This window comes from Pithys albifrons, chromosome 2, assembly GCF_047495875.1.
Source record: "Pithys albifrons albifrons isolate INPA30051 chromosome 2, PitAlb_v1, whole genome shotgun sequence".
In the NCBI taxonomy this organism is placed as follows: domain Eukaryota; kingdom Metazoa; phylum Chordata; class Aves; order Passeriformes; family Thamnophilidae; genus Pithys; species Pithys albifrons.
In genome coordinates, this window is record NC_092459.1 from 48,942,023 (window position 1) to 48,967,777 (window position 25,755).

Sequence of the window (25,755 nt, forward strand, 5' to 3'; positions counted from 1 at the left end):
GATGTAGACTCATCAGTTTCAGGCAAACACTAAAAGTGGTGATGTTTAACAGCAGTCACTTTTTGTCGTGCTATTGGTTGTAAAATCCTGAACCCACACAACAGACTGTCTATAACAGAATATTTCAGATGAGATTTTCCATGCTACCTAGGCTAGGCAAATATATCATCCTCATGAACGTTTTCATAGATATAATTTGTGTCTAATGCTTTCAATCAGCTTTGTAAATATAAAGCACTTGAGGGTTTTGTTATTACCTGTGACAGTCCCATATAAGAAAAAACCCGAAATATTGTGGTTTGGGTTTTTTAATGGGCATCACCAGGAACAGCAGAGATGAGATGAACACTTTTGTTAATGTCTTCTGTGAACTATTTGCTGGGGCTTTGTGTCTTAAGAATGCATTTCTTCAAGCTTTTGAGAAGTTTCAGTGAAATCAGCACAAAGCGTTGCACTGCACCTCTGTGTTCGTGTTGGTTTACATGCAATGTACTTGAACTACAAACTTTGAAGTAGCTCAGTTAAACAAGCTGTCATAATATTTTCTAACCAATTTTAGTAAAAAACAAACAAACCTGAGTATACTATCCATAACGTTGTTGGACAAACTGAGTTTAACACAATCAGTTTTTTAATCCATCGAGTGGAATTTATAAGACAGGGGCTATCACCTTTGATAGATAAACTCAAGCAAACTTTGGTATGACTGGTAAGGAAAGAACTGCCCTCAGCTTGCTCCCCTGCCCTTCTCCAAAAGGTCACTTGTTTTGTTGCAAAATCAGAGGAAAACACTAAGTGTCTGCTGCACAGCCAGTTTTCTTAGCACCACCTCCCCCTTTTTAACATCTTTGCTGTCTTTGACTAGGTTACTGGGTGCAGCACTTGCAAAGCCTGAGCAATAGGCATGTTCCCTTCTTCTAGCTCATTTGGGAGCAGTAATCTTCAGGAGAGAAGCAAGGGAGACAAATGTGGATAAAAACGTCTTAAATGGCTACATAATTCAGAGCTAGTAAGCCTACAACCTCACAGAAGCATGAATGAATGACATATTAGAATTTTTAGTCATAGGAGGTGGAACACTAAGTTATAAAGTTCACTGAGAAGCTATTTTCAACTGAGAAGTACTCTGAGAGACAGTTTAAATAAAACAGTAAGACAGATAGAATAAACCTGGTAGATCTTTCAACAAATGAAGTAAAATAAAACAGAATGCATATTAAGGAGAAAAGATGTAGCATGTTTCTAGATTTTCTGTTCCAGCTACATTCTTGTAAGAGTGAAAATATTTTAAATTGAAAGAAGATCCTATCCTGGAATTTTGGATCAAATCATGACAATACTGTTTTCTGTGAGATCAAGTTTTGCTCCATGTCAGTGAAAGGAATTGCTAGACACTGTTTAGAACATCTTCAAAAACTGTTTAAAAAAATTTGACAGTTTTCTTTACTTGACATGTCACTTGTAAACACTCCTCTGGTTTTTTTGTCCACAGGTACCACTATTATGGAATTGGCATTAAAGAAAGCAGTGCATATTACCATTCTGTGTATTCTGGAAAAGGCTTAACCAGGTACAATAACATCTGACACTTAATCAGTGAAGGTCTAACTTTAACCTTCCCTTAGAAGGTATTTGTGGGATTCTAATTTTTGTTTCTACCAGAACTAGTATTGCTGCTTATCTCAGTGTTTGTTTTAAGATGTTGATCTAGATATTTTGCTAGTGTCTTCCAATCTGACCCCATCACAGTCAGTGTAGAACTGCATCAACTTTTAACAGAAGAATATTTGTTCAAGTTTGCATTGGCAACAAAATCCCATCTCCAAAACACTTGTCTCATTTTGTTTGCTTGTGTGTCACCCTGTGAGTTCCTTCCCCAGGACAGCTTTCCATTATGAAATGTCTGGAGAATGGTGTGAAGCTGCCACCTGTGGGGCAGGAAGGAGGGGTCAGTGTGGATTAATATTTACAGGTCCTTTGACTGGCTAATATCAGTTTAAACCTAACCCAGGAAGCTCTAATTATATTTATTTAAGGGACAGCTAGTAGGATCAATATGTTACGATAGCTGCCTGTTGGTTTGCCAAAGATTAATAGTTCGTAAAACAAATGTCTCTGTTCACATATGGCTTGAATGATGGCTTTCATTGTCTATGGCAGTATACCCGTATAAGTGGGACTCTGAGAAAGGAAAGGAATAAATGAGTTTATAATCACACATAGAAAATTCTGCTGGTGGCAGATTTAGGTTTTATCCAAAGAGACTTTTTTTCAAACAATAGGACAAAGTGTGAAAAATTGAGGGTAATGTTGCCAATGATATTTAAGAGGAGGGCTCTCTCCACTGCAAAACTTAGGGTGTAATAGATTGAAACATATTATTTCCTTGCCCGGTATTTATTCAGCGCTGTGGAGATGTTGTTAGTGCACAGTGTATTATTGTTTCATACTACAGAATTATCTTTAACTAATTGTTCATTTAATTGACTAAAAGGCAGTTATTTTCATTCAAGGGAATGTAATAACTCTTACTCCTCAGTTTTACATCAGGCAGCACATGCTCATGTAAAGCTCTGTCCTTGCACAATTAGGCAGCAATGAATGCAAAGGAAGTGGAGGTTCTGCAGAATTCCCCATGGCTGGATTTCTGACAGCATACGCTCACGTAAAGATGGCATAGATACTCTCTAAGATTTTCAGGACTACTCACTAGATTCACTAATTAGGAACGTTTTTATTGTGTTAGGACCTTTTCTGTCCTGTATGAGATGCTGAACTTTCAGGGTCCAGAAGTTAAATTTCCTCTCTGATACAGAATGGAAGCTCAGGTGCTCGTTTTGCTAGGCCTGGACTATCAGTGTGATTGGATTTTTCTGTATGAGGAGAATGAGGCAGTTGCCTGGGGCTAAGAACAAACTTCTGGATAAAGAAGGAGTCAGGCAGTGTAGGGATTCAAAACTGAATCTCCCAGTAGCTGACTGCTGCATAGAGTGATCCATGAAATCTATCCTTTGTCTGATGTCTCTTCTAGTAGGTGAGCTATAAAAATGGTTCCTGAATCAAGTCTGGGGCTAAAGTAGGCAGGAAAAATATGTGAGTTGATAATGATACCAAAGCACAGCATGCCTATTCCCAAATATAGGCATAGGGAGGTCTTTACCACAAGGCTGGCATATTAGCTGACAGCTTGTGGAAAGATTAGACAGGGCAATGGGCCTCAGTCTAGTTGCTTACAGACCTCTACGCTGCAATTTCGGACTTAAATGTCATTCTTGTATTGGAACTGAGCTGAGTGCAACAGTCTTTAAATGCAGGGCTGCAGATGCCTGAAGCCTTCAGTTGTAAATTTGACCTCCTGATTCCTTTAAATATCAAGCCTTCCACTGTGAAAGGAGCATGCCTAACACTGAAAATGTTTGTATCCGCAACACTGAGTAAAGTGTAGCTTTAGCTAGCAATTAAGGCTCTGGAGGAGCACTGCCAGCAGATGCTCCCTCATGTTTTTGCTGTACATTCTGTGTACATTTTGTTTAACATGCAGAAATCCACAGTCTATAAAAAATATATCTAGCTATGAAGTTAATTAGAGCCATGTTGTAATCAGCTGAGTTATGCCTTCATTTATACTTATCTATCAACTGACAAGGGAACTGTAGGTAATATGATGGATCATCATGTGATGGGAACTGTCAGGCACCTGTTCCTGGCCTGCACAGGAGGAATTCCACAACTGCCTAGCCTCTGGCTTTTTGTCCTGACAGCAGAGCATCTCAACAGCAGGAAACCATGATATTGCCACTAATAACTATGAGACTCCATGCTGCCCACAGTATCTTATCAGTTGGCAGCTAGCAGTACAGGAAATAACAATAGTCAAACAACATTTATCATTATACTGATCCATTAGAATCGCTATTATTACACATTCTCTACTTTAGCAGTTATAATTTAAAACATGTGCTTTCTGATTTCTGCACTGAGGGGTTGTCCAATAGTCCAACGACTTCACTGAGAATCTCTCAGTAGGACATTCACTATACTGCAACATATTTTTGCGAATTAACGCATCTTTGATCTCAGAAATGTATTTCATTTTATCAAAATAGTACTGTAGTGAAAATAATAGGAAATCACTATGATTTCTTACTTTTCCCCAAGAAGTGTAAATTCTATATATTAGGTGTTTTTGCTCTGAATTACTCAGCTATGTCAAAAGCTCTATTTCTTTCCTCATAAAATGCTTATGGGCTTGCACCTATGCTACCCTTTTTCTGTTTGTGAAGTTGCCAAGACCCAAACCAAAAACTGGAACTGCATTTTGTACTTTACTGTTTAGTCAGTGGTCTGAATCTTCATGTTTTATAAGACATCAGTAGGTTTCCAGATATCCTCAGGCATTTGCAAATCAGTGGACGAAATTAAGAAAAAACTCATGATTTTTACTATAGTTACATTTGGAAAAATGTGATAATTTTTCTAATACATCTATTTTATATGTATATACACCTATATATACCTCATTTCTACAAATGTTCTGCTTAGGAAAAAAATTAATCAAATGTGATTATTTTCAAAGGTTCTCTGGAAGCAAGCTAAAGAATGAGGTAAGTACTGTAGTCTGTTTCCTTTTACTTCTGTTATAATCCGAATATTATGTAACAGATGGTTTTCTTCACATTAATTTCTTTGAAAATTGCAACAGTATTTTTCATTAAATATTGGACTACATATACTTTTCCCATGATGTTGAGTAGTTTTTCCTCTAAATATCCAAAAGAAAAAATGATTGGAAAACACCTTCTAGGGTCCCTGCTGCAATCCAGTTCCCCACAACCACAGCTGTTCATAATAGACTCTTTTAAGCAAAGGATAAAGTTTTTGCTTAATTTTGCTTAATTTTTTGTATATGTTACTTTTGCAGGAGGGCTTTTTCAGAATCTCATTTGTCTGACTGGAAGCCCAGAAAAAAGTTTTGGGTTTTTTTAATAAACTGAAGTTTTTCCTCCTGGTCAGGATTGCCTTTCTCTACTTTTTGCTTCTCATGAAATTTTGTTGTGCTATGCGTTTTTGCTGTTTTTCCTTGCTGTATAGGACAAACATTAGCTTTTAGTACTTTCTGATCAGCCTTATAGCCTTTCACTGTACTTGTTCTGATTTGGGTATCTTTAGAGTAAAAAAAAAATTTATTAAGTCTTGTAAATGGCATTTTTTTCAGTTTCTGCTGACCCTTAGAACAAGATCTGGTTTTGCTGGGTTTTGTACCCCCTCCCATTCCAACTAGTCCCCATTTTCAGAACTGTATATCCTATAGTATGGTCACTGTCATTACGGTCATATTTATACTAGAATATTATGTATTATTGTACATTAGGGATTAAGGATTTATTCCAGTATTTTTCTTTGACACTGAGTTCAGCTGGCATGAATATCCTGCATCCATATTATCAAACTCCTGAACCTGCAAAATAACACAGGCACATCTCAACCACATTGCCACAGAGAAATGTCCCTAACAGGCAGTACCTGTTGAAGTTTGACTAGAAAGTATTTGGGATACTGCTAGCTGGCATGGGACAAAAGAATGCCAGAGCCCATTCTGAATAATACTGGAACAGTATTGCCTGGGAATATTTCCTGACATAATTTAATTTACTAGACTAAATATACCTTCGTGATCAACTGATATACAGCAAGTCTTTCACCTTTTACATTTCCAGATAAGCAACTCCTAGGTAATAGCAGACATTCTTATTGGTCCCTGAGAATGCAGTTTTGCTCTATTGATTTTCATCCCCTTTATTACCATTATCTCAAAGCCATCCAGATCTTTCTACATGACCTCTTGATCTTCCTCAGTTGATGATTTCATTAGCTCATGTCAACCAGTTTAATCTATGAAATGTTTAGTGAGATCAGCCACTAGTCGATCTTTGAGAATCTTCCCTTCAATCCCTTTTCAACGCAGTAGTTTCCTTGTCAACACAACTTGTTAGCATTTCAACTGCCTCAGCTTCTTAAACATTTTTACATTCTTTTACTAATCCCCACTCTCACCAGCATAACTAATCATTTCCCATGGTGACACCACGTCACATATTTTAGTGAGGTTTGGATAGATTAGATCTGCTGTATTTTCCCTGTTCACATACTCAGCTATCTTATCAAAAAAAGATAGTGCCATGTCATGGGATATCCCCAAGATATTCATGAGTACTACTGCAGCATTCATTTGTTCAGTTTTGGGATGGAATATATCTGGTTCCCTTGGCATAAACAAATCCATTTTTGCTTCCATCTCTGATGTGGCATTCTGATTCTGCTTTGGAATTCAAAATCCCATAAATCTGTCTCATTTCTGACACAAAGTTTCTTTGTCCTTGCAGAAGAAAGTGTGCAGAGATAAGGTGGTGGAAATAAGTGAGAAAAGGCACATTAGTATGAGTTTTTGATTGTCTAGCTCTGTGTTGTCTGAAATTATTCAGGCAATCCTTAAAAGGAAAAAAGTCTCTCATCATCAAAACTCAATTATAATAATCTCAGCATGCTGAAGATTTGGCATCATACTTTCCATTAATGTGAACAAATAATAGATATATCCTTACTCATTTGCTTGAAAGTACATCCAATTAAGTATTCCAGAAAGATTTACAATGATTGCTAAAGGTCTAATTCCCAGTAGGAACATAAAGACATTGAAAAGATGTTGAAGCACTGATTGTCTAAATATACTGAGTAAATGGCATTTGAATGAACACTTATTGAGTGCCAGGGACACTGTTTACTTCTGGTATGTTTTATCACATTTTCTAGTATTCTCTCTGTAGGGGGAGATATCAACAAATTCTTTTATCTAAACCAGTTAGTGCACCATTAGAGTCTGCATGGTTAATTAGGCAGATAATATTACTGTCATTATCTTAATGTTAAATGGCCATTAGAAACAGATGGCATTAAATTGAAAGGGCAAGTGGCAGCAGGTTAAAATATTAAGCCTAGAACTGAAGCATAGTCATATAAGTCCATTAGCAAGGTAAAAAACATTGCAGACTACCTTCTCTTAATCGTCCCACCACAATCACTGCTTCTTTTAAATGAATGAATCCCTTTTACTCGGAGCTTTTATATATTTCATGGGTAATTGCATAATAAAATCATTAAGATTACTCCTGTTATTAAAAAAACCCAAACCAAAGAACGTCGTTATACTGATAGGCGATTACAATACTGCAAAAGTATTGACACAAAGAAGTACTAATGTTTCTAAATTTGTACAATTTCTTTGACTTAGAGCTTTCTGTGTGTTTGAATAGTAGATAGCATAAGCAAAATTTGTATGCTTTTGTTTCTTGCTGTCTGTTTTGGTAGATATATCACCCTCTAAAAACAGGACTATATGTATGTTGAGTAAGTCAGTTACAGCTATAGTTTTCTTAATTCAGTATTTGGAAAAATTTCATTTGAAAATGGCCGCTAATTAATGAATCAACATTTAAAGATATAAAGTCCCCTTTGCACACTTTTACACTAAGTGTTGCACTGTGTACCTGCTATTTCCACTTCAGTGAAATCTGACTGTATGTAAAGGGGAAGGAAACTATCACTTCAAGTTCCATTCAAATGCTGTATGCATGATCCTAAATTCCATACATTAGTACAGAGGGAATCTGCACAGAAGTAATAGATTTACCACAGGAATATGCAGAAGGTCAGCTCGTAGCTCTGTACACAGACTTGACATCAGGACTGGTTAGGCTAAAATGGAACAATGGGGTTCAGCCAAATAGTCTCTTTAGACTTGAATGCAATCCTATGAGAATAAGTACAGTTCAGTCAGTAAGGACAGAATCATAATACTGCATTGCTTCTCTCAAGGAGGAGGGTTTCACCTTAATTATAGCATTTGAGAGCTTAATAGGCCTAATGTTGTGTGCCTTATAAGTATTAACATAGTTACACTATATTACTACAGGATGTACTCAAGACTTTTTCTTCATCTGTAAGTAGTATTGTAGTGTCTACAATATTTCAGATATCACACTGTAAGTAGTATTGTAGTGTCTACAATATTTCAGATATCACAAGCTAAGGTGGCTTTATATGTGAACTCTGAGAACTGAAGGAAACTCGGATCTGCAGAATTTAGTACAATTCAGGAGGAATTTGTCTTGTTTCTAGGTCAGCTTTGACCACGTCTCAACAAAGTAGCTGGAAAACTAAACAAGAATATCCTAATGAGAATGGGAATTTTACTGAGATGTAAGAGTGAGGCTTCATGTCAAGTCTGCCACAATCACAGAAAGCTATATAATAAATACATGATACAAGAGTATCCATAGATTGTATATACCATCACATCCATAACATCATAAACTATTACCAAACTTTATGATAAACAAAAGTAACAGTTGACAGCAAAAGAGCTGAAAACATTTCCACTACCCTAGATCCTTGCACTCCAAAGATACATATTAAATAAAACTTAGGGTCTCCTTGAATCATAGGATCATAGTCCACACTGTAGAGGAGAGTAGTATTCTTCTTTAGCTTTTAAACATAGATTAAATCCAGAGCTTGTAGAATTCTATGAAGTAATGTGTCTCAAAGGCTACATCACTTTGAAAACTGTGTTTGGTGGAGTTTAGATCTAGACACATACTTAATGACATTCCTTAGCTGGTATCCAGATCCAGATAAGCATCGATATTTTTGAAGAATTATCTGAATGCAAGTGTTCTGGGATGTGGAGAGACTTGTGTGATAATATACAAGTTCAACATGATTTACTGGTTTCAGTTATATTAATATCAGCTATTTCAATATTCCTGCTTTTTTCCTTCCATTTCAGGGTGGTTTTACTCGTAAATATTCTCTGAGTTCCAAAACTGGAACACTTCTCCCAGAGTTTCCAAGTGCTCAACACCTTTTGCTTCAAGGGTGCATTTCTAAAGACAAGGTAAAATGTGATCTGTTTCTCTTCTGACATAGAGATCAAAAATTTGCCACAGAGTGTTTCTTCATATCTTGGCTTTTGAGGTATTGACATGAAAGAGCCAGAAATGTCCATAATCAAATAGAGGTGACTGATTTATAGAGGGGGCAAGCCTTTACTAACACCGATTAACCGGCTTTCCACTGGAAAGGTGGTTGAATTATTTACCTATTAACTGACCCAGTATTTTACAAACTGCTGGTATGTAAGACAGGGAGAGCAAAACAAATAACTGAGAGTTGTATTCTTTCCAAATGCCTTTGGATTTAAGGTAAATTTTGTTCTGATTAGAACAGAATAAATAATTCACAAAAAATAATTAGCCAAACTTTAGTCTCATTAATCTTTGAAAGATACTGAAAATCAGAATGTTTGTGGTTTCTTTTTTTTTTTAATTTCTAAAATAATTCCTCAAATCAATACTCATTATTGCTTATGCTAAATACAACTGTTCAGTTGGAAGTATCACTCTCATATTTTAACTCTTTGACTCTTTGCCTGCGTGTTATGTCTTTGTTGTTTCTGGGCACATTACAGGCTGCTGCATCCCTAAACTGTACTGGAAAGCTTTTGATAGACATTGTGAACTCTCCAATTTAGCCTCCAGTGCAGATCATGATGGTGACTGTTTTGAGATATGTTGCTTTGAAGTTTTTTGTGTTTTGAGCCCTTCCTCTTAAGTTTTTTTCTGTGAAATTAGTGAAGCCTAGGAATCCTGCAGTGAGAAGCTAAACAAAAGGAGCCATCTTAGCTGGAAATCTTAAGTTCCTAAAGAAACCCAAGAACTAGTGTACTCAGCAGTGTGCACCACCTGCTGCTATAGTCTTCATCAGTGAATTGACATCTCTCATATATACAGCATTCTCATAACATTTATCGGATGAATATTTGAGGTTCTTTGAAGATGCAACACTGCAGCATAAACAAAACTGATTTTTACTCCTCCAATAATGAAGAAAAATTGCAACTCTTTTCCCCTTCATTTGTGGGTCAGCAGCATTATGCATGACTGTCTGGGAACAGATTCATGGAGTTATGAGGAGAGTGTGTGAGAGTGTGTGTCTCTCACTTTTCTTTCTTTAAAACAGTTTGTGTAATTCTTGTCTTATAATTTGCTACAAATTTAAAAAATCACTACTTTTTTTTTTTTTATAAGGAAGCACTCCAATCAGATAAAGTAGCCTGATGAGATGAAAGGGAGTTCTGTTTTTAAAGTTCAGTTCTTGTAAGGCAGTGATTAAACTTTGACCAAATGACTGGCAGCTATTTTCTCATTTGTCCAGCTAGATGATGTTTCAGAACACTCATAGACGCCTATAGTAGCCTAATGATTAACTTGCACTGCTCTTTGGGATTAATCTTAGCTTCAGAAAGGTGAATTTACTTTACCATCTGACTGCTTAATCTAGCTATTGTCTTACTCTAATATCCACATTTTCACAGCGTATACATGTTCAGATGCCACATTTCTGATAACAGCTTAAATGCTTCATTTAAATAATGACTTAAATAATGCTTGACTAATAATGAGCTAAAGATGTTGATAAAACTAGAGGTGAGTAACCTCCTCGTCACTTCTGGATATACAGACTACCTGCTTGTAAATATGCATTGCAATAGTTTGTATTATATGTTTAAATACTAGATACAGAAAGCAGAAACCTGGATCACTATAGCAGTAAAGGAGAGACCTAAGAAATTCTGTTTTATCTTTCTTTCTTCCTTTCAAAACAGGTAGATACTCTTATAATGATGTACAAAACACACTGCCAGTGTGTCCTTGACAATGCAATTAATGGGAACTTTGAAGAGGTAAGGTTGTTTGAGCACACATTCTTTGTATATACGCTAAGGGAGCCAAGAAAGCATTTATGAATTTCGTTCCTATTCCCTTAGATTCAGCATTTCCTATTACATTTCTGGCAAGGAATGCCTGACCATCTTCTTCCCCTGCTTGAAAATCCCATCATCATTGACATCTTCTGTGTCTGTGACTCAATACTGTATAAGGTAAGTTAAGCTGTATAATCTCAACCACATTAAGATTTTCTATCTGTAAAACCATAGAATAACAGGATGCCATTATTGCTTTCTGCTTCTGATGTGTAAATCAGCAAGGTAATCAAGAAATAAAATGGGCTGCACACACGGTGTGTGACCACAGGCAGCAAATAACAGTGAAATTCTGACCTAATTGCTTGAACGTAGCTAAAAGAAATGCTTCACCAACAAGGCTGACTAAGGTAATCCTGGATGAAAACTGAAGTCTTGTTTTCACTTAAAAGATTATTGTAATTTCTACCAGGAAAGAGAGTCTGTGGCACATCTGTGAGGTGATTCCACATGCCAGTCTGCTACTCACAGGTTATGTCAGGCCATGGTTTCATGTTACGAAGTTGGAACAATACTGGATTAAGATATTCCTGCCTCTCCTGCACTTGATTTCTATTCCTATGCTGCTAGATGCACCTGAAAAACTGCTACACTGTGAACTGGTTTGGGTTTAAAAAATAATTAAGGACTATCTGGCTCCAGATCTTTTGTGCCATATAGTTCCTTGATCTATTTCATGGCATAATCATGCAAATAATTGAAATTTAGTGAAATTTAGGGGCATTGCAAGGTCAGGATTAGGTAATAGAGCACTGGGGAAAAAATAAAGTAATGCCACCAAAGTTTCCTGAGTTTTTCATTTGGAAAATCAGATCCATAATTATTTAGTCACTGCAAAGTACTTTAAGCTTCTCTGGTAGAACATGCCATAAAATAGAAAAGGATTTTCATACAGATGACTCTCTAACAGATTTCACATCACATATTGATGAGAAGAAATAACTGTTGGCATAACAGTAAACACTAACCTGTCAAAGCAAGAGACTTGGGGCTGTTTAGCCTTGATGCCTCATTGTAATCTATTTGCCATTCTTTACTGTACAAGAATAATGGGAAAGATCCAGAAAAGATGAAAGTAGATATTTCTTAGAAGCATATTAATCTGTAAAGTAAGAAGTAGTGTTTTAGTTACCATAGGGAAGTAAAGGTAATTAGCATCAAGAATCATAATTACTCCCCAGGAGATGAGCCATTAAGCCTCATTTACTGGTAGAGATTATAGTCTACCTTGAGTTGATGAGTTTTTTCCTGCTCTAAACATGCTGTCTCAATAGATTCAATATTAACTTTATTTGTGGCAAAGACTCGATGTGACAGAAGAAGAAATACTACAGAAGCATTAAATTATGAATTGAATAAAACAGAATTTGTCAAAAGTTCATAAATTTACTATTGTGCCTCTTCTTTGTCTTTCACTATTTCTTACTTAAATCATGTTAGATGTTCTTGACAGCACGGCTGACAAAAGGAAGGAGAAATTACTCTGGATTGTTATCAAACCATTTACATTAACAGTGAAAAGAGATTTTTGGGATATAGGCTAAAATCTTTGTCCTCCATAATAACATTCCCCAGAAGTCATGCCAGATGACACAGTTTTTTTGCAAAAACAGTTCCATGCCATGTTTATCTACAGAGGACTATGGCTAAACTCTGAATGCCTTCAGTGCCATGTCCAGTTTAGCAGAAAGAAATGTTGACAGCACTCAATGACTTGGGAGATGCTTGTGTATCTGCTCTACAGAGACTTGGTGATGCCAGAAAAGAAAAAGTGTTGATGCTTCTCACTTCTATTGATTTCCCTACTGCAAGACATGGAGGATAGCATGTCTTGGGTTTTTTTCTTGTTTTACTGGTGTGCTGACACACATTAAGAATGGGAGTTAAGTATATAGATACCCACATATGTTCAAATGTTATAGTAATTGGAAAAATCTAGCTATATAAATATCTGGACAATAGCTTACATAGCTTTATTTCATAAAAGTTTTCTGTGCTTATCACTTTGCAACATACATAGATAAGACATGAGCGAATGAATGAATGAATGAATGAATGAATGAATGAATGAATGAGTGGCCAGTGGAAGCTTGATATAATTTTCTGTTAACTTTTTGAAGGTTCTTACAGATGTACTCATCCCTGCAACAATGCAAGAAATGCCAGAAAGGTAGGTATTTTACAATAATCATGCTGCATTCTATTTCTTAGACATATTCCAGATAAACAGCAATCATTCTATATCCTCACAATATTTATGCTTATTTTTAGAACAGGAGAGTATGCAAGACAAAATGCTGTCAGCTTTGAGGACAGCTATAGAACCTTACAATATTTCACAGTATTTTAATGTCCTAATTGGCTTAGAGTTTTTCTCAAAGGAGGTACAGGTCAATGTATTGTCAACTTCAGATTAATGATTGGTCACTTCCCATTTCCTTTTGGTAGCACCTGAGGATTAATTCATAGATATGTCTAGGAGTCTGTTAGGCATATATTGAAACTCAATTATTTATAATGCAAGATAATTTTTATGGATGATTCTCCAAACCTCACTTGTTTTTGTTGTTTTTGTTTTGTTTTGTTTTTATTTATAGTTTACTGGCAGATATAAGAAATTTTGCAAAAAACTGGGAACAGTGGGTTGTTTCCTCTTTAGAAAATCTACCAGAAAACCTGACAGATAAGAAGTTGCCAATTGCAAGAAGATTTGTTTCCTCCCTGAAACGACAGACATCATTCCTACACCTAGCACAGGTAAACAGATTCAGATTATATATTCAAAAATTTGCCAGTTACATTCAGTATACCTTTCTGGCTATGAGATATAATGCATTATTTTTTCAATGTTGACCTTCAGCCATGGAAGACTTACACCTTGTAGTTTTAACCATGAAAAAAGGAAGTGACCATAAGTAGATCTGACCAAAACTTTAAGATTTTGTAGTAGAAAACAGAGCAAAGACCGTGGTTATAATGAACAGCCATTACTGGAACTTTTAGCAGTCAAATGAAGTGGAATACATATATATTTGGTTTAGTTCCAAATTAGAAAATATCAGATAATCCTTTTTGCTTAGCAAAGGTTTTCTGCTTTGTCCATGGTGTTCTTTAGTGAGCTTATTTCCTTTTGAGTTTTGAGAGAAAAGAGAACCTGGGAATTACAGATAGTTTGGGACTCCAAGGCTGTGTTGTCAGGATACAGGTATCTGCAATTAGGAGTCACCTCCATGTGATGGTTTTGTAGATTATACAGAAGGACACAATGCCTTTTGAGGAACTTCATTGCTAACAGTTTGGATTTGAGGTTATTGTTCTCATAAATAACTGTAGATGCATCATATATTCATCTTGACTTGGTTTTCTCTTTCACAAATAGTAAGACAAAAGTAGCATATGGGTGATACTGTGAAGATGAATTGATATTAGAAGAGCACATTAGAAGAGCTTTAGAAGTCTGATGAAAGGGAAACTTCTCATCTGATCTGCAAAAAAACCCCAGCCATGATAATAAAATTAAACATAAGGTGATCCCTGTCCTGTTTTGGCTGAGATACAGTTAATTCTGTTCATTGTGGCTGGTATGGGTCTGTATTTTGGACTTGTACTGGATATTTTCACTAATTCAGGGATGTTTTAGCTACGACTGAACAGTGTTTATTACATAGAGTCATGGCCTTTTTGACTTCTCACACTGCCCTGCCAGAGAGTAGGTTAGAAGTCCACAAGTGTAGTTGGGAGAGGGCATAGCTGGGTAAGTGACCCCAGCTGACCACAGGGATCTTCCATACCATGTGGCATCATGATCAGCAATAAAACTAGGTGGAAATTTGACAAGGGACGTCTGCTCCAGGAGTTGGCTGGGCATCAGTTGGTTGGTGATGGGCAATTGTTGCCTTGGGCTATATTTTTCTCTGGTTTTGTTTGTTTGTTTACTTTTTATTATTATTGTTATTATTTTTATTTTTTTCCTTTTAAAAATATTACTCTGTTTTTACCTCAACCCACAAGTTTTCTTACTTTTCAATTCTCTCCCCCATCCCATGATGGGGTGGGGAGTGACTTGAGTGGCTATGTGGTGCTTATCTGCCAGCTGGGGCAAAACCACAGCAGGCTCTCAGCATTTTACCTTGCTTTCTCTTGCAGATTGCTCGGCCAGCACTTTTTGATCAGCATGTGGTGAATTCCATGGTGTCGGATATTGAAAAAGTTGATTTGAATAGTATTGGTTCTCAGGCACTCCTTGCAGTCTCAGGGAGTACAGACTCTGATGGGGAGGTCTACAGTGAATGTAAGTCCATGGTGATACATTTCTACCATTGTAATTCACTCTTTCATTCCATGCCACACTAGCCCACTTGGACTGACTGAGACAAGGCACACATAGACACCTCATTCTGTAACCTAGAACACTGTTAACCTCGGTAGCTTAATAAAACCTACTGATTGCCCTAGCATGTCCTACAAGAACAGAAGCTTGTACTGGGAAGTCATCCCAGCTAGATGACTTTAAATGGTTGCTGCAAAATTCATTTATATGTCAGTTCCTATGTGCAGTCAAATCTCTTTTGAAATTTTGTCCTAATTAAAGGGGATATTAGCACAGATCGATTTCTGAAAGATGTCTTAAAAATTCCATGTCATTATGGCTCAATATAATGGATATTTGAATTTTTTTATGAATAGGTTTTTTTGGTTTTTTGCTGCAAGTTATTTTTTAAAAAAATACATAATTTTCTCTTTAGTGTAGCAGCTATTTTCATACACAGAATAGAGTGAAGTGTAAATTTTGAGGGTGTTAATTTTCATACACCTACCTGTTGTTGAAAAATAGATAAAACCTCTTCATTAAAAAGATAACGTTTGTCATAGAAGTCATGTTGATCAGAGTTTGGAGACCTGAAAGGAATAGCAGTGTGTTGTCCTCTAAATATCATTACTTTGATCATGAATGTTTGTTCTCTTTAATGGCTCATAATCCTATTCCCATTTTCATTTCAGTTACCCATTCCCCACCTTTTGTGTAGTTGTTTTTTATTTTATTATTTGTCTGTTTTCACACTGGTTTAAAAGAAAAGGAGAAGCGAAATAACTGATCATTCAGGCATCTTTTGGTAATTAAGGAAATTAACATCGCATAATATAGTGTGACAGAGAGAAACTTGTAAGATATAAGGGAAACATAAGGCACTACAAATCTGCCACATCATAGACAAAACTTTACTACTAAACTTAGTATTAGAAAAGTTTTCAAGGTTCAGTCTTACAAGGAATGGAAAATATAAAAGCCTTTTTTGCTTTTAGTTGATTGTAAAACTACATTGTCTTACAACTTTTATCATTATAATTCTTAAGTAACTAAAATATATAGGTGTGATGGATGTGTGTCTGCTTGCTTTGCTGGGGAATTACTTATTTCTTCACCACTCTAATTCTTTGCTCTTCCTTTCCATGCTACAATATTGTCATATGGCTGGTGAGTGGCTTTTTCTCAAGTTCAGAATAGCATGCAATGATATGTTCTCCTTTTTACATGGTAGATGACTCTATTACAGTGTTCCAAGAATTGAAGGACCTTCTAAAGAAGAATGCCACTGTGGAATCATTTATTGAATGGTTGGATACTGTGGTTGAGCAAAGGGTCATCAAGGTACCTTTCAAATGTTCTGCCTGACTCAAGACCAAATCCTACTCCCCTTACTCCTTACAGAAACCCTTATGCAGTCCTATTGGTTTCCCACATTGGATTCTCACCTGTAGTCCCATCTCCTTACTGTAACAAGGAATTGTGAAAGATTCAGGGCTGTTGGTCCCAATTAATCATGTTGAACCCTGTTGAACAGTCTTACATGTGTGACAAATTAAGAAGTATTGTAACTAAACCACTAAAGTTTTGTAGCTTTGTAGCTTTTAAAGGTGCTTAATACAGTAATTGATGGGTTTGATGGGATTCCCCTGCCTGCCTCCAATTTTCAAGTTGCGTTATCATCATGACTATTTATATGCATATAGTTATGCGGGAATCATATACTATAGCTCAGAAAAAAACAAAAAAGTTCCGAGTTATATCTCAAGGAAGAGATATCTACACAATTTGTGACTCTAATAACTGTAAACTAGCAGAATAAGATGTTGCACATTGTTTGTTAGTAGTTGAACATCTGTCTTCTCATCAGACTTGTTCTATTTGGAAATGCAATACCTTATCCATCATTTTAGGTAGCTGCTTGATCTGAGTGAATGCAAAAGGACGAGACAGTGCAGGTAGCACTGACTGGCTGGCCAGAAGAGTGACTACTGCCTATAGGAAAAACATGAGCATGTCATTTTTCCTTTCTTCATCTCTTTTATCAAATTTCAATGGAAACAGTGATAATTTCTTTTTGAAGTACTTTTGAGTTTCCTCACATTTGTTGACATATGTGAGCAGCAGAGTAAGGAGCTTTGGACAACTCAGGGCAGCATAGCCAAAGCAAGTCCTCATCTACACACAAAAATCCCTAGGCAAAAAACTACCATTGAAGCTGAGCTCTCTCAACTTATTTTAGAACCAAGCGATTATGGTCTAAAATTCAGTCCACAATTTCAGAAGAAAATTTCTGATAAACAAGTCAGGCAGAAAAGGTGAAGCACTTTCCCATTCAGCATCTAACATGTGCTATTGTATTATTAAAGTTAACAGGTCAGGTTCCTAGCATTGCTTTCCTGTAGATAAGGGAAGAAATACCAAGAAGTTTGGATATGAAGCTAGGTCAGTTAAGCAGAAGCCAATAATTTACAGAACATGTAATCCTTTCATTGCTGTCTGCCTTCTGTTTGTGCTAAAATGTGGCTACTGTCAAACTTGCACAACAACTTCTCTCTGCTAGGTGTTTGAGAAAGTAACAGGGCAAATGTTACCATACAAACAAATCATGGTCAGAGCAAAGTGACAATATGAAATGAGCAGTATTAAAAGCATCCCTTTGATCATCATGATAGTAACATACTGTAAGATAAAATCTGGCCAGTATTATACAGATTAAATTAAAGTACAAAGACTAATTTCTATTTCATTTATGTGGAATAACATAGTGTCAGAGGGTGGAGTCTTTCTTTTCTTTTCCTTCCTTCCTTCCTTCCTTCCTTCCTTCCTTCCTTCCTTCCTTCCTTCCTTCCTTCCTTCCTTCCTTCCTTCCTTCCTTCCTTCCTTCCTTCCTTCCTTCCTTCCTTCCTTCCTTCCTTCCTTCCTTCCTTCCTTCCTTCCTTCCTTCCTTCCTTCCTTCCTTCCTTCCTTCCTTCCTTCCTTCCTTCCTTCCTTCCTTCCTTCCTTCCTTCCTTCCTTCCTTCCTTCCTTCCTTCCTTCCTTCCTTCCTTCCTTCCTTCCTTCCTTCCTTCCTTCCTTCCTTCCTTCCTTCCTTCCCTCCCTCCCTCTCTCCCTCCCTCCCTCCCTCTCTCCTTTTCCTTCCCTCCCTCCCTCTCTCTCTCCCTTTCCTTCCCTCTCTCTCTCCCTTTCCTTCCCTCCCTCCTTTCCTTTCCTTCCTTCTCTCTCTTCCTTTCCTTTCCTTCCTTCCTTTCCTTTCTTTCTTTTCTTTCTTTCTTCTTCTCGCCCTTCCTTCCTTCCCTTCCTTCCTTTGCTTCCCATCTTCCCTTCCTTTCTTCCTTATACACCTTTGTATTTATATAATAAGTTGGCATGTTTAGTATGACAATATGAGGTAATTTATGGATCTTCAGGGCATATCAGACCCCAAGCAGTAAACAGTTTGCTTCATCTAACATTGACAGAGCCCTTCTATGAGCTCTGCACTGGAAAGAGTGGATCTTGCTCTTTTTTTACCACCTTAGAACAAACATTAAGAAGATACTTTAAATCAGGCAGTTTGATTCACTCTGCCACATCAGCCTGAGTCAAGGACTCCTTGAACACTCAAGCATACTGAGTTCTTCTCTCTTGTGGGCAGAAAGCAAGTTAGCCTATTTAACAGTATTTTACTATTCTCTTTCAGGCAAGCAAGCAAAATGGGAGGTCTTTAAAGAAGAGAGCTCAAGACTTCCTTCTGAAATGGAGCTTTTTTGGTGCTCGAGTGATGCATAATCTAACCCTAAACAATGCATCAAGTTTTGGTACCTGAGCCTTATAAAAACATTTGTATTTTGTACATATATGCTAGCACTTACCAGTTTTCCACCATTTCCTGAGCAGAGCAACCTGCCTTAATCTAAAGGTTCTTTGATGAAAGCCACAAAGGCTGTGCAATATGTTTTTCAAACTAATATTTCACGGTAAATGCTAGTAATATTTTGCTGGTGACCTGTGTCACATGTTCATTTTTAAAATGTATTTTTCATTTAAATTGCTGTTTGATACTGCTTTGACATTTAAGTGCTAAAAGCTTTGTTTGTTTTGATATGGCAATGGAAGTGTAACTGCATAGGTCAGTATAGGAGACAGAAGATTTAAATTATTAGTTTTACCTATGGATCAGTTTGGCAAAAAATTATTGTTGTTGTATAGAAGTTTTTGTTCATTATATATTTTAATAATAGCAAAAGGAATTTGGCAGTCACTACACATTTAATTCTGGAACCAGTAGATGATCAATTCAACAACATTTCCGGCTTTTAAATGTCAAGGCTCATACATTCATCTTTAGGAATGTTTACAATTTTGGGAACATTTACAAAGACTCTTTTATAAAATGAAAGATTGTAGAAGAAGTGAAACTAACTTTAGTACATAATTTCCTAAATTTAGTCATAGGTACACTGTTAGCTAAAATTCAGAGCATCTTTGAAATGACTGTTAAGGTCACACACATTTTTTAATGGGATATATCCTTGAAATAAGGTCAATGACTTCACCAGTTATTGTCTGGTTATTTAGTACAAGACAAACAGAAATAGAGCAGAGGCATTCTAGCAAACTTCAGCCTTATCTAGCTCCACTGTGTGCCCTCTTCAAGTATAAAGCATGTCTCACTTTCATCAGTATTTTTCTTTGATGTAATTAGTGGTCAAATAGCCTACAGGACAGTAAACAATTGAGATAGGTGGGCCAGTGCAAAGAGAGATTAGAGCTAGAAGTTAGGCACTATTCCTTGTTGGTCTTGCCAGGTCACTTAAAGTCCACAATTATTTGTTTGTTTCACTGGCTTCTTGTAGAGTGGTGAGAGATGGTCACAAAGATAACTCAGCTAGTCTCTCTCTCCTCCAAAAGGTTCTTTTCATTTGATCCGCATGTTACTAGATGAGTACATCCTACTTGCCATGGAGACACAGTTCAACAATGACAAAGAACAAGAACTCCAGAATCTGCTGGACAAATACATGAAGAATTTAGGTAACTAGAGCTTGGTTCTTTTGCGTGCACTCTTGTACTTCTAGAAATTACTTAACTTTAAATAGAAGCAAGTTTACTGTGTTCTTCTGAAGGTGTAGCTATATGCAACATTGTTGAATTCACCTGAAAAGTTTGTGACCATTCACTTAGCAATTCCTTTACACCTTCCCACCATAGTTCACTCCATAACATTGTGGGAATTTGCCTACAATGAATCACTGAAATTAGCTTGGATGTAACAAATACTTGTAGGTCCATTTGAAGAGTGACGAACTGAAGTGTGAAAAAAAGGTATAAATAGCAGAAAGGGCAGGAATTCTTGATCCAGTTTTTCTCCAAGCTTAAGTATGTAATTACACCTTGACCTAGGAGTGTGAAATGTTACCAAAATGCAAATATGCCTACAATGTTGGAACAAAAGTTTGGAGCCCTGTTTAGCATCTGGCTGAAGTATTACTATGTGGAAGAGAAATAAAATTATTTTAAAACAGTATCTTAACACTTTCCATCTACCAGGCTTCTTCAAAGTTAGATGATTTGAAGTTATATGCTTCAGTTGTTTTGTTATAAAAAGAATAGAGATTGATTTGGATCAAGTTCTGGTTAGTTCAGCCTACACGAGAAAAACTTGGCCTATGTGACAGTTGCCTTTTCCTTGGGTGTTTACTACCTTGATACCATAAGGTAAAGTCATATTTTCCACTGCAGAATAACAAAACTGACTTTATCAGTAGTTGGCAGAAAACTGAATAATTATTGAGTATAGCAAATGCTTTTTCTCTAGATATCGATATGAAAACAAAGTTCACGCATTCTTAAGTTCACATTGTTAATTTTTTTAGGATGAAGTGTTGAGCCTGATTCAATTAGTGCAATTTACTGGACTTCATTTTTGCCATTTACTTCAAGGGAATAAATCTGATTCATACCTTCATTATGATGGCTTCAGTAGAGGAGTTGATACTGTGTGATACAGATCTGTGGTCAGGGAAAATGATACAAACACTTTCACTGGGAAGATCAAGACTAGCGCAGTATTTGTATTCATTGGCTACTTGCAAAATATGAAGACTTCACAGGGTTTTAGAATAAGCAACCAAAGATACAACAAACTGGGCATCTCATATGTTGTCTATATGCTAGCAGTGAATTTATGTGCAATGAGCATACATAACAACCAAAAAGAGTTTTCATTTACTCCTCCAGATGCAAGCAAAGCCACCTTCACAGCATCACCAAGCTCTTGCTTCCTAGCAAATCGTAACAAAGCTGCTCCTCTGCCCAGTGACACATCAGTCAAGAATGAGTGTCTAGCAGAGCAAACCTATGTGTCCTTGGCATCTAGCCAGCCCAGCAGTGTACCTTCTGGTCTGAACCCCTTCACCACAGGAGATGGCGAGAATATGCAGCTGACAGGTGTGTATCAACACTTCCAGCTTCTCCTTCTCCAATTTGCTTTTTAGTCTTTCAGTTCAGAGTAACATGTTGCTGTAGGAAGGGCAATGACCACATAAATTTATAAAGACCTCTAATAAAATACATTTCATGAGCTCACCTTCTCTGCTGATTTACAGAAGTTGGCAATTGTAATTACCCTGCCAGTAATAGTTCCTCTTGGAAAAGTGGTAAACTATCTTTTACCTTCTGGCTTGGGTGAGGTTCTTATGAGAGAATGAACAGTAGCCCCTGGCGTACATTAGGATTGTAACTGCTGGAGTTTCCCACTTAATGTGGCATCTCCAAGCTGGAGAATAAAAGTGGGAAGCTTTATAGCCTGCAGCCATGGATTAAGAGCTCTGAGTTGAATAGGTGGGGGCAATGCACATTTTATGTAAATATTTCAAATAGTACTGTACACTTCACTAGAGGGTTAGTGTTTGAACAGCAGTACTGTAGCATGTGTGTTAATCATGGCTAATGCTTATGTATTCCAGATCAAATAGAGCTGTCTCAAAGCACTGGTCACCTCATGACTCCACCCATTTCACCAGCTATGGTCAGCCGAGGAAGTGTTATCAACCAGGGGCCAATGGCTGTGAGACCTCCAAGTGTAGGTCCCGTGTTATCAACACATTCACAGTGCTCTTCTTACTCAGAACCCCTATATCAGACTTTGTCACAAACTAATCAGAATTACTATGGAAACAATGCCAATTACCAGGCTGTGTTCAGAACACAGGCCCATTCCACTTCAGGAGTTTACGACCACAGAGCAGAGCAAAGCCGATTCAATGCCTTGAGTGAACAGCAGTTCTCCAGAGACTACTTCAGCAGCAGCTGTGCTGTGTCTCCGTACAATGCCAGATCCCCTTCCAGCTATGGTACTTCAAACATGTCTCAGGACACACACAATATGCAGTTTCTGAATACTGGAAATTTCAATTTCTTGAACAACCCAGTATCTACATGTCCAGGAGCAGCATATCCTACTAATGCTTCCAACGGTATTAATATGTATTTTCTTTCTCCCTCCTGTTTCTCTTTCTTTGCTGAAATAAAATACTTTTTCTCCACTTTTTTCTATGGAAGATATATTTCAACTCTTGTTTATATATTCCTGTTTTCCATTTCTCTGATGACACACAGAGGTGTAAAGCAGCTTAATAAGTTACTTAAGGATTCATTTTCCTCTGGTGTATCCTCAGTTGACCTCAAATGCATCTGCTGCCCTATGTTAATCTTCCTTTGATACCATCACTATGTCTTGCATAAAAGAAGTAAAAGCAGGATGACCTGTTGGCTTAACAATCTCTTGAAAAACCTCCAAAACATCTGTTATGAAATAGAGCAGACACAAGACAGCTTACCTCTGGGATCAGCATAATGGACCATTCTAGTCACAGGGTCAGGGTGGTGAAACAAAGTATAAAAATGTGCATTAACAACAGTTTGAGAGTTGAACCCTTGTATTTCTCATACTCCAAATGTAAAATTATTGCTTCAGACAGTCAGCAAAACGCCTCTCTCTTCTGGGGGAAAGACACAGTGAAAATCTTACTTTTATATGGATTTCTATATGCAGTTAGTATGTATTACCCTGCAGAATTTCTTTCCATGTATACTTTCCTTAGCTGTGAACTTCAGAAGGGAACACTGAACTGTGAATAGGACTTTGCATGGTGTCTCTTATGGCCACCAATTGCAGGCTGTTTGACTCTGAACTTAGAAGGGAAGGGCAGTTTTCTGTAATGCAGACATGACTGAATCCTTAGCATATTTTTGTTTCCTTGTTACCACAGGCTCCTACCCTACCCAGTAGTTTCACTCATCTTTTTTCAATCTCCTGTCAATAGGATATTATGGAAACAGCATAAATTATTCAGAATCTCACAGACTTGGAACAATGGTGGATCAACATGTGTCTGTAATCAGCAGTGTAAGCAGCATTCGATCACTGCCATCATACAGTGATATACATGATCCCCTGAATATCTTGGATGACAACGGAAGAAAACAAACAGGCCCATACTACACAGAGTCCTCACCTTCAATTGTCTGCCGGACTCCTATCCGTAAGTATAGCCAACAACTGAGGAACAGTTACAAACTTCTTAGCATCCTAACAAGTACTGAGTAATAAACTGTAGCTCATATATCTAATATATGAAATGCAATATAGGGATGAAATAGCTCAGTACTTAGGGTGTATCCTAAGATGTGTTTTCCTTAAAATTGCAGGACAATGGGTTTAAGAACTCTTTGCTCCTATAAGGAGGTCTATGATCCATCGTCAATGAGGAGTTGAATGACTAGCCTGAATTGCAGAAAAATCTGTTTTAGGAAACATTTTCTAACTATTAAGTGAACCAATCATGGGCTGGCCTTTTCTAATGTCTCTGAAGGATCCTCACTGTCAAACAGATCAAATGAGCCCTCAGTCAAGGGTGTATAGGTATATATTCCTGTGGCATAGTCCCCATCCTGTGCTTCAACAACTGTGTTTATTAGGCAAAGCTCCCACTGACACTGAATTTTAGCCAGAAATATCTGACCACAAAGGGTTTGTTTTGGTATATGCCTTAAACAAATGGCAGCTGAGTTTGGTCTTACATTCCAGAAAGGGTTGCATGGAAGATATAAACTAGGGCATTGTTTGTTTCTCCACAAGATTACCTGTTAACCTTGCACAGTAGATCAGACATTTCTGTCCTTCAGATGATGTGCCTGGGAGATAAGAGTTTCAATCAAATGCAATTGGATTGTGATTCTGTTAAATTCAATAGATTAAAAACTGGCAACGATGGTAATTTTTTTCCCCCACAGCTTCAAATTTGCAAAGCGCATCTTCACAATGTATGTATGGAACACCTGGTCAGTTCCCTTCTCAGGAAAATCTGGAAGTCCATGGCCCATCAAGCAGAGATATGGTGTCATCTTTACCACCAATCAACACTGTCTTTATGGGAGCAGCTGCTGGAGGAACCTAAGTGGGAGAGACATGTCAGTGCCTTAAGCTTAATTTCCAACTCCAGACATTAAGGCTATGATGACAATCACCTTCAGATTGGTAGAATATAAAAGTATTATATGCAGGTGTTAAAGGATCCATTTTAGAGATATTAGCAGCCCTCCACATATTAAAAAAATAGCTATATTTAGATTGGGTTCTGCTTGTAAATCTTTCAGGATTGTTCTCGCCATTATAGATTTTCAGTCAGAAATTGAGGGTAAACAGAAAGAGACACTGATTCTTGCATGCAAGACTAAGCTGTAAAAAAAATTGCATCTATTTCTAATTTATTAAAAATTCTATTTTAGTCTTTCACTTATATATTTTCTTCTTTTATATAAAAATGTTTATTTAATGCCTGTGTTGCTCATTATTTATTAGGACCACAGAGTTAACTGTTTACTTTCTCATATTTGACAGATTGTCAAATGTATGTATCCTACCTCCTATGGAAATGTTTACAAGGTCAATTTTTACTGTTTTAAATGAAGCTAAGCCAAATTCTTAAGTTTTTTACTGATGTCTCTGTAAAGTCAAATTCAAATGTTTAGTGCCTACTTGTGTAAGTGAAGGTCCTCAGGAAATAAATAAAACTTACTGTGGATACTTTATTTCTCTTCCTCTTAAAGTAAAACCAACCAAACATGCAAATATCATAAGCTAACTAATTTCAGTAGCCTGCTTCTGTAGCTGGATAACGGAATGAAATGAAGCTATGCCTCTAAATGTCATGGGATTTCAGAATTACTTGTGATATGAGCCCAAAATTTCTACTGACAGAAACTCACAAAAATATGTTCTTCAGCTTTCATGGGTTAGTGCAACTGTGTAAAATGAGACTAAAACCAATAAAGATTATTTTAAAAATATTGCAATCCTCCAGATAGCTATTTTAATAAAAAATATTTTACAAGTGCCATGATAATCTGTGCACAAGCACACACTTATGTATGTTTCTAGAGAAGCCGGGTTCGGAATATTCACTAGTGGTATTACAGAGGGTAGAGAAGAGAATGAACTTACAAAACAAACCTCTTGCTACATATTCATGAAATAACAGGTCTTATTTTATAATCAGGTTGTCCCAACAGCAGACTCAAG

The 25,755-nt window shown here is 36.9% G+C and overlaps 1 protein-coding gene across 1 annotated transcript in view; it reads left to right on the forward strand.

Moving 5' to 3' along the window:
- The window catches only part of RFX6 (regulatory factor X6), a 33,567-nt gene extending 8,936 nt beyond the window's left edge, over positions 1-24,631 (forward strand). Inside the window, exons 5-19 of the mRNA XM_071547881.1 lie at positions 1,493-1,570; positions 4,577-4,604; positions 8,846-8,953; positions 10,724-10,801; positions 10,886-10,999; positions 13,003-13,052; positions 13,480-13,639; positions 15,029-15,173; positions 16,423-16,532; positions 18,871-18,988; positions 20,082-20,204; positions 21,411-21,620; positions 22,139-22,648; positions 23,498-23,716; positions 24,468-24,631. Of these exons, the coding sequence (XP_071403982.1) occupies positions 1,493-1,570; positions 4,577-4,604; positions 8,846-8,953; positions 10,724-10,801; positions 10,886-10,999; positions 13,003-13,052; positions 13,480-13,639; positions 15,029-15,173; positions 16,423-16,532; positions 18,871-18,988; positions 20,082-20,204; positions 21,411-21,620; positions 22,139-22,648; positions 23,498-23,716; positions 24,468-24,631 (2,215 nt within the window). The remainder of the gene's footprint in view (positions 1-1,492; positions 1,571-4,576; positions 4,605-8,845; positions 8,954-10,723; positions 10,802-10,885; positions 11,000-13,002; positions 13,053-13,479; positions 13,640-15,028; positions 15,174-16,422; positions 16,533-18,870; positions 18,989-20,081; positions 20,205-21,410; positions 21,621-22,138; positions 22,649-23,497; positions 23,717-24,467) is intronic.
- The last annotated feature ends 1,124 nt before the right edge of the window (positions 24,632-25,755 follow it).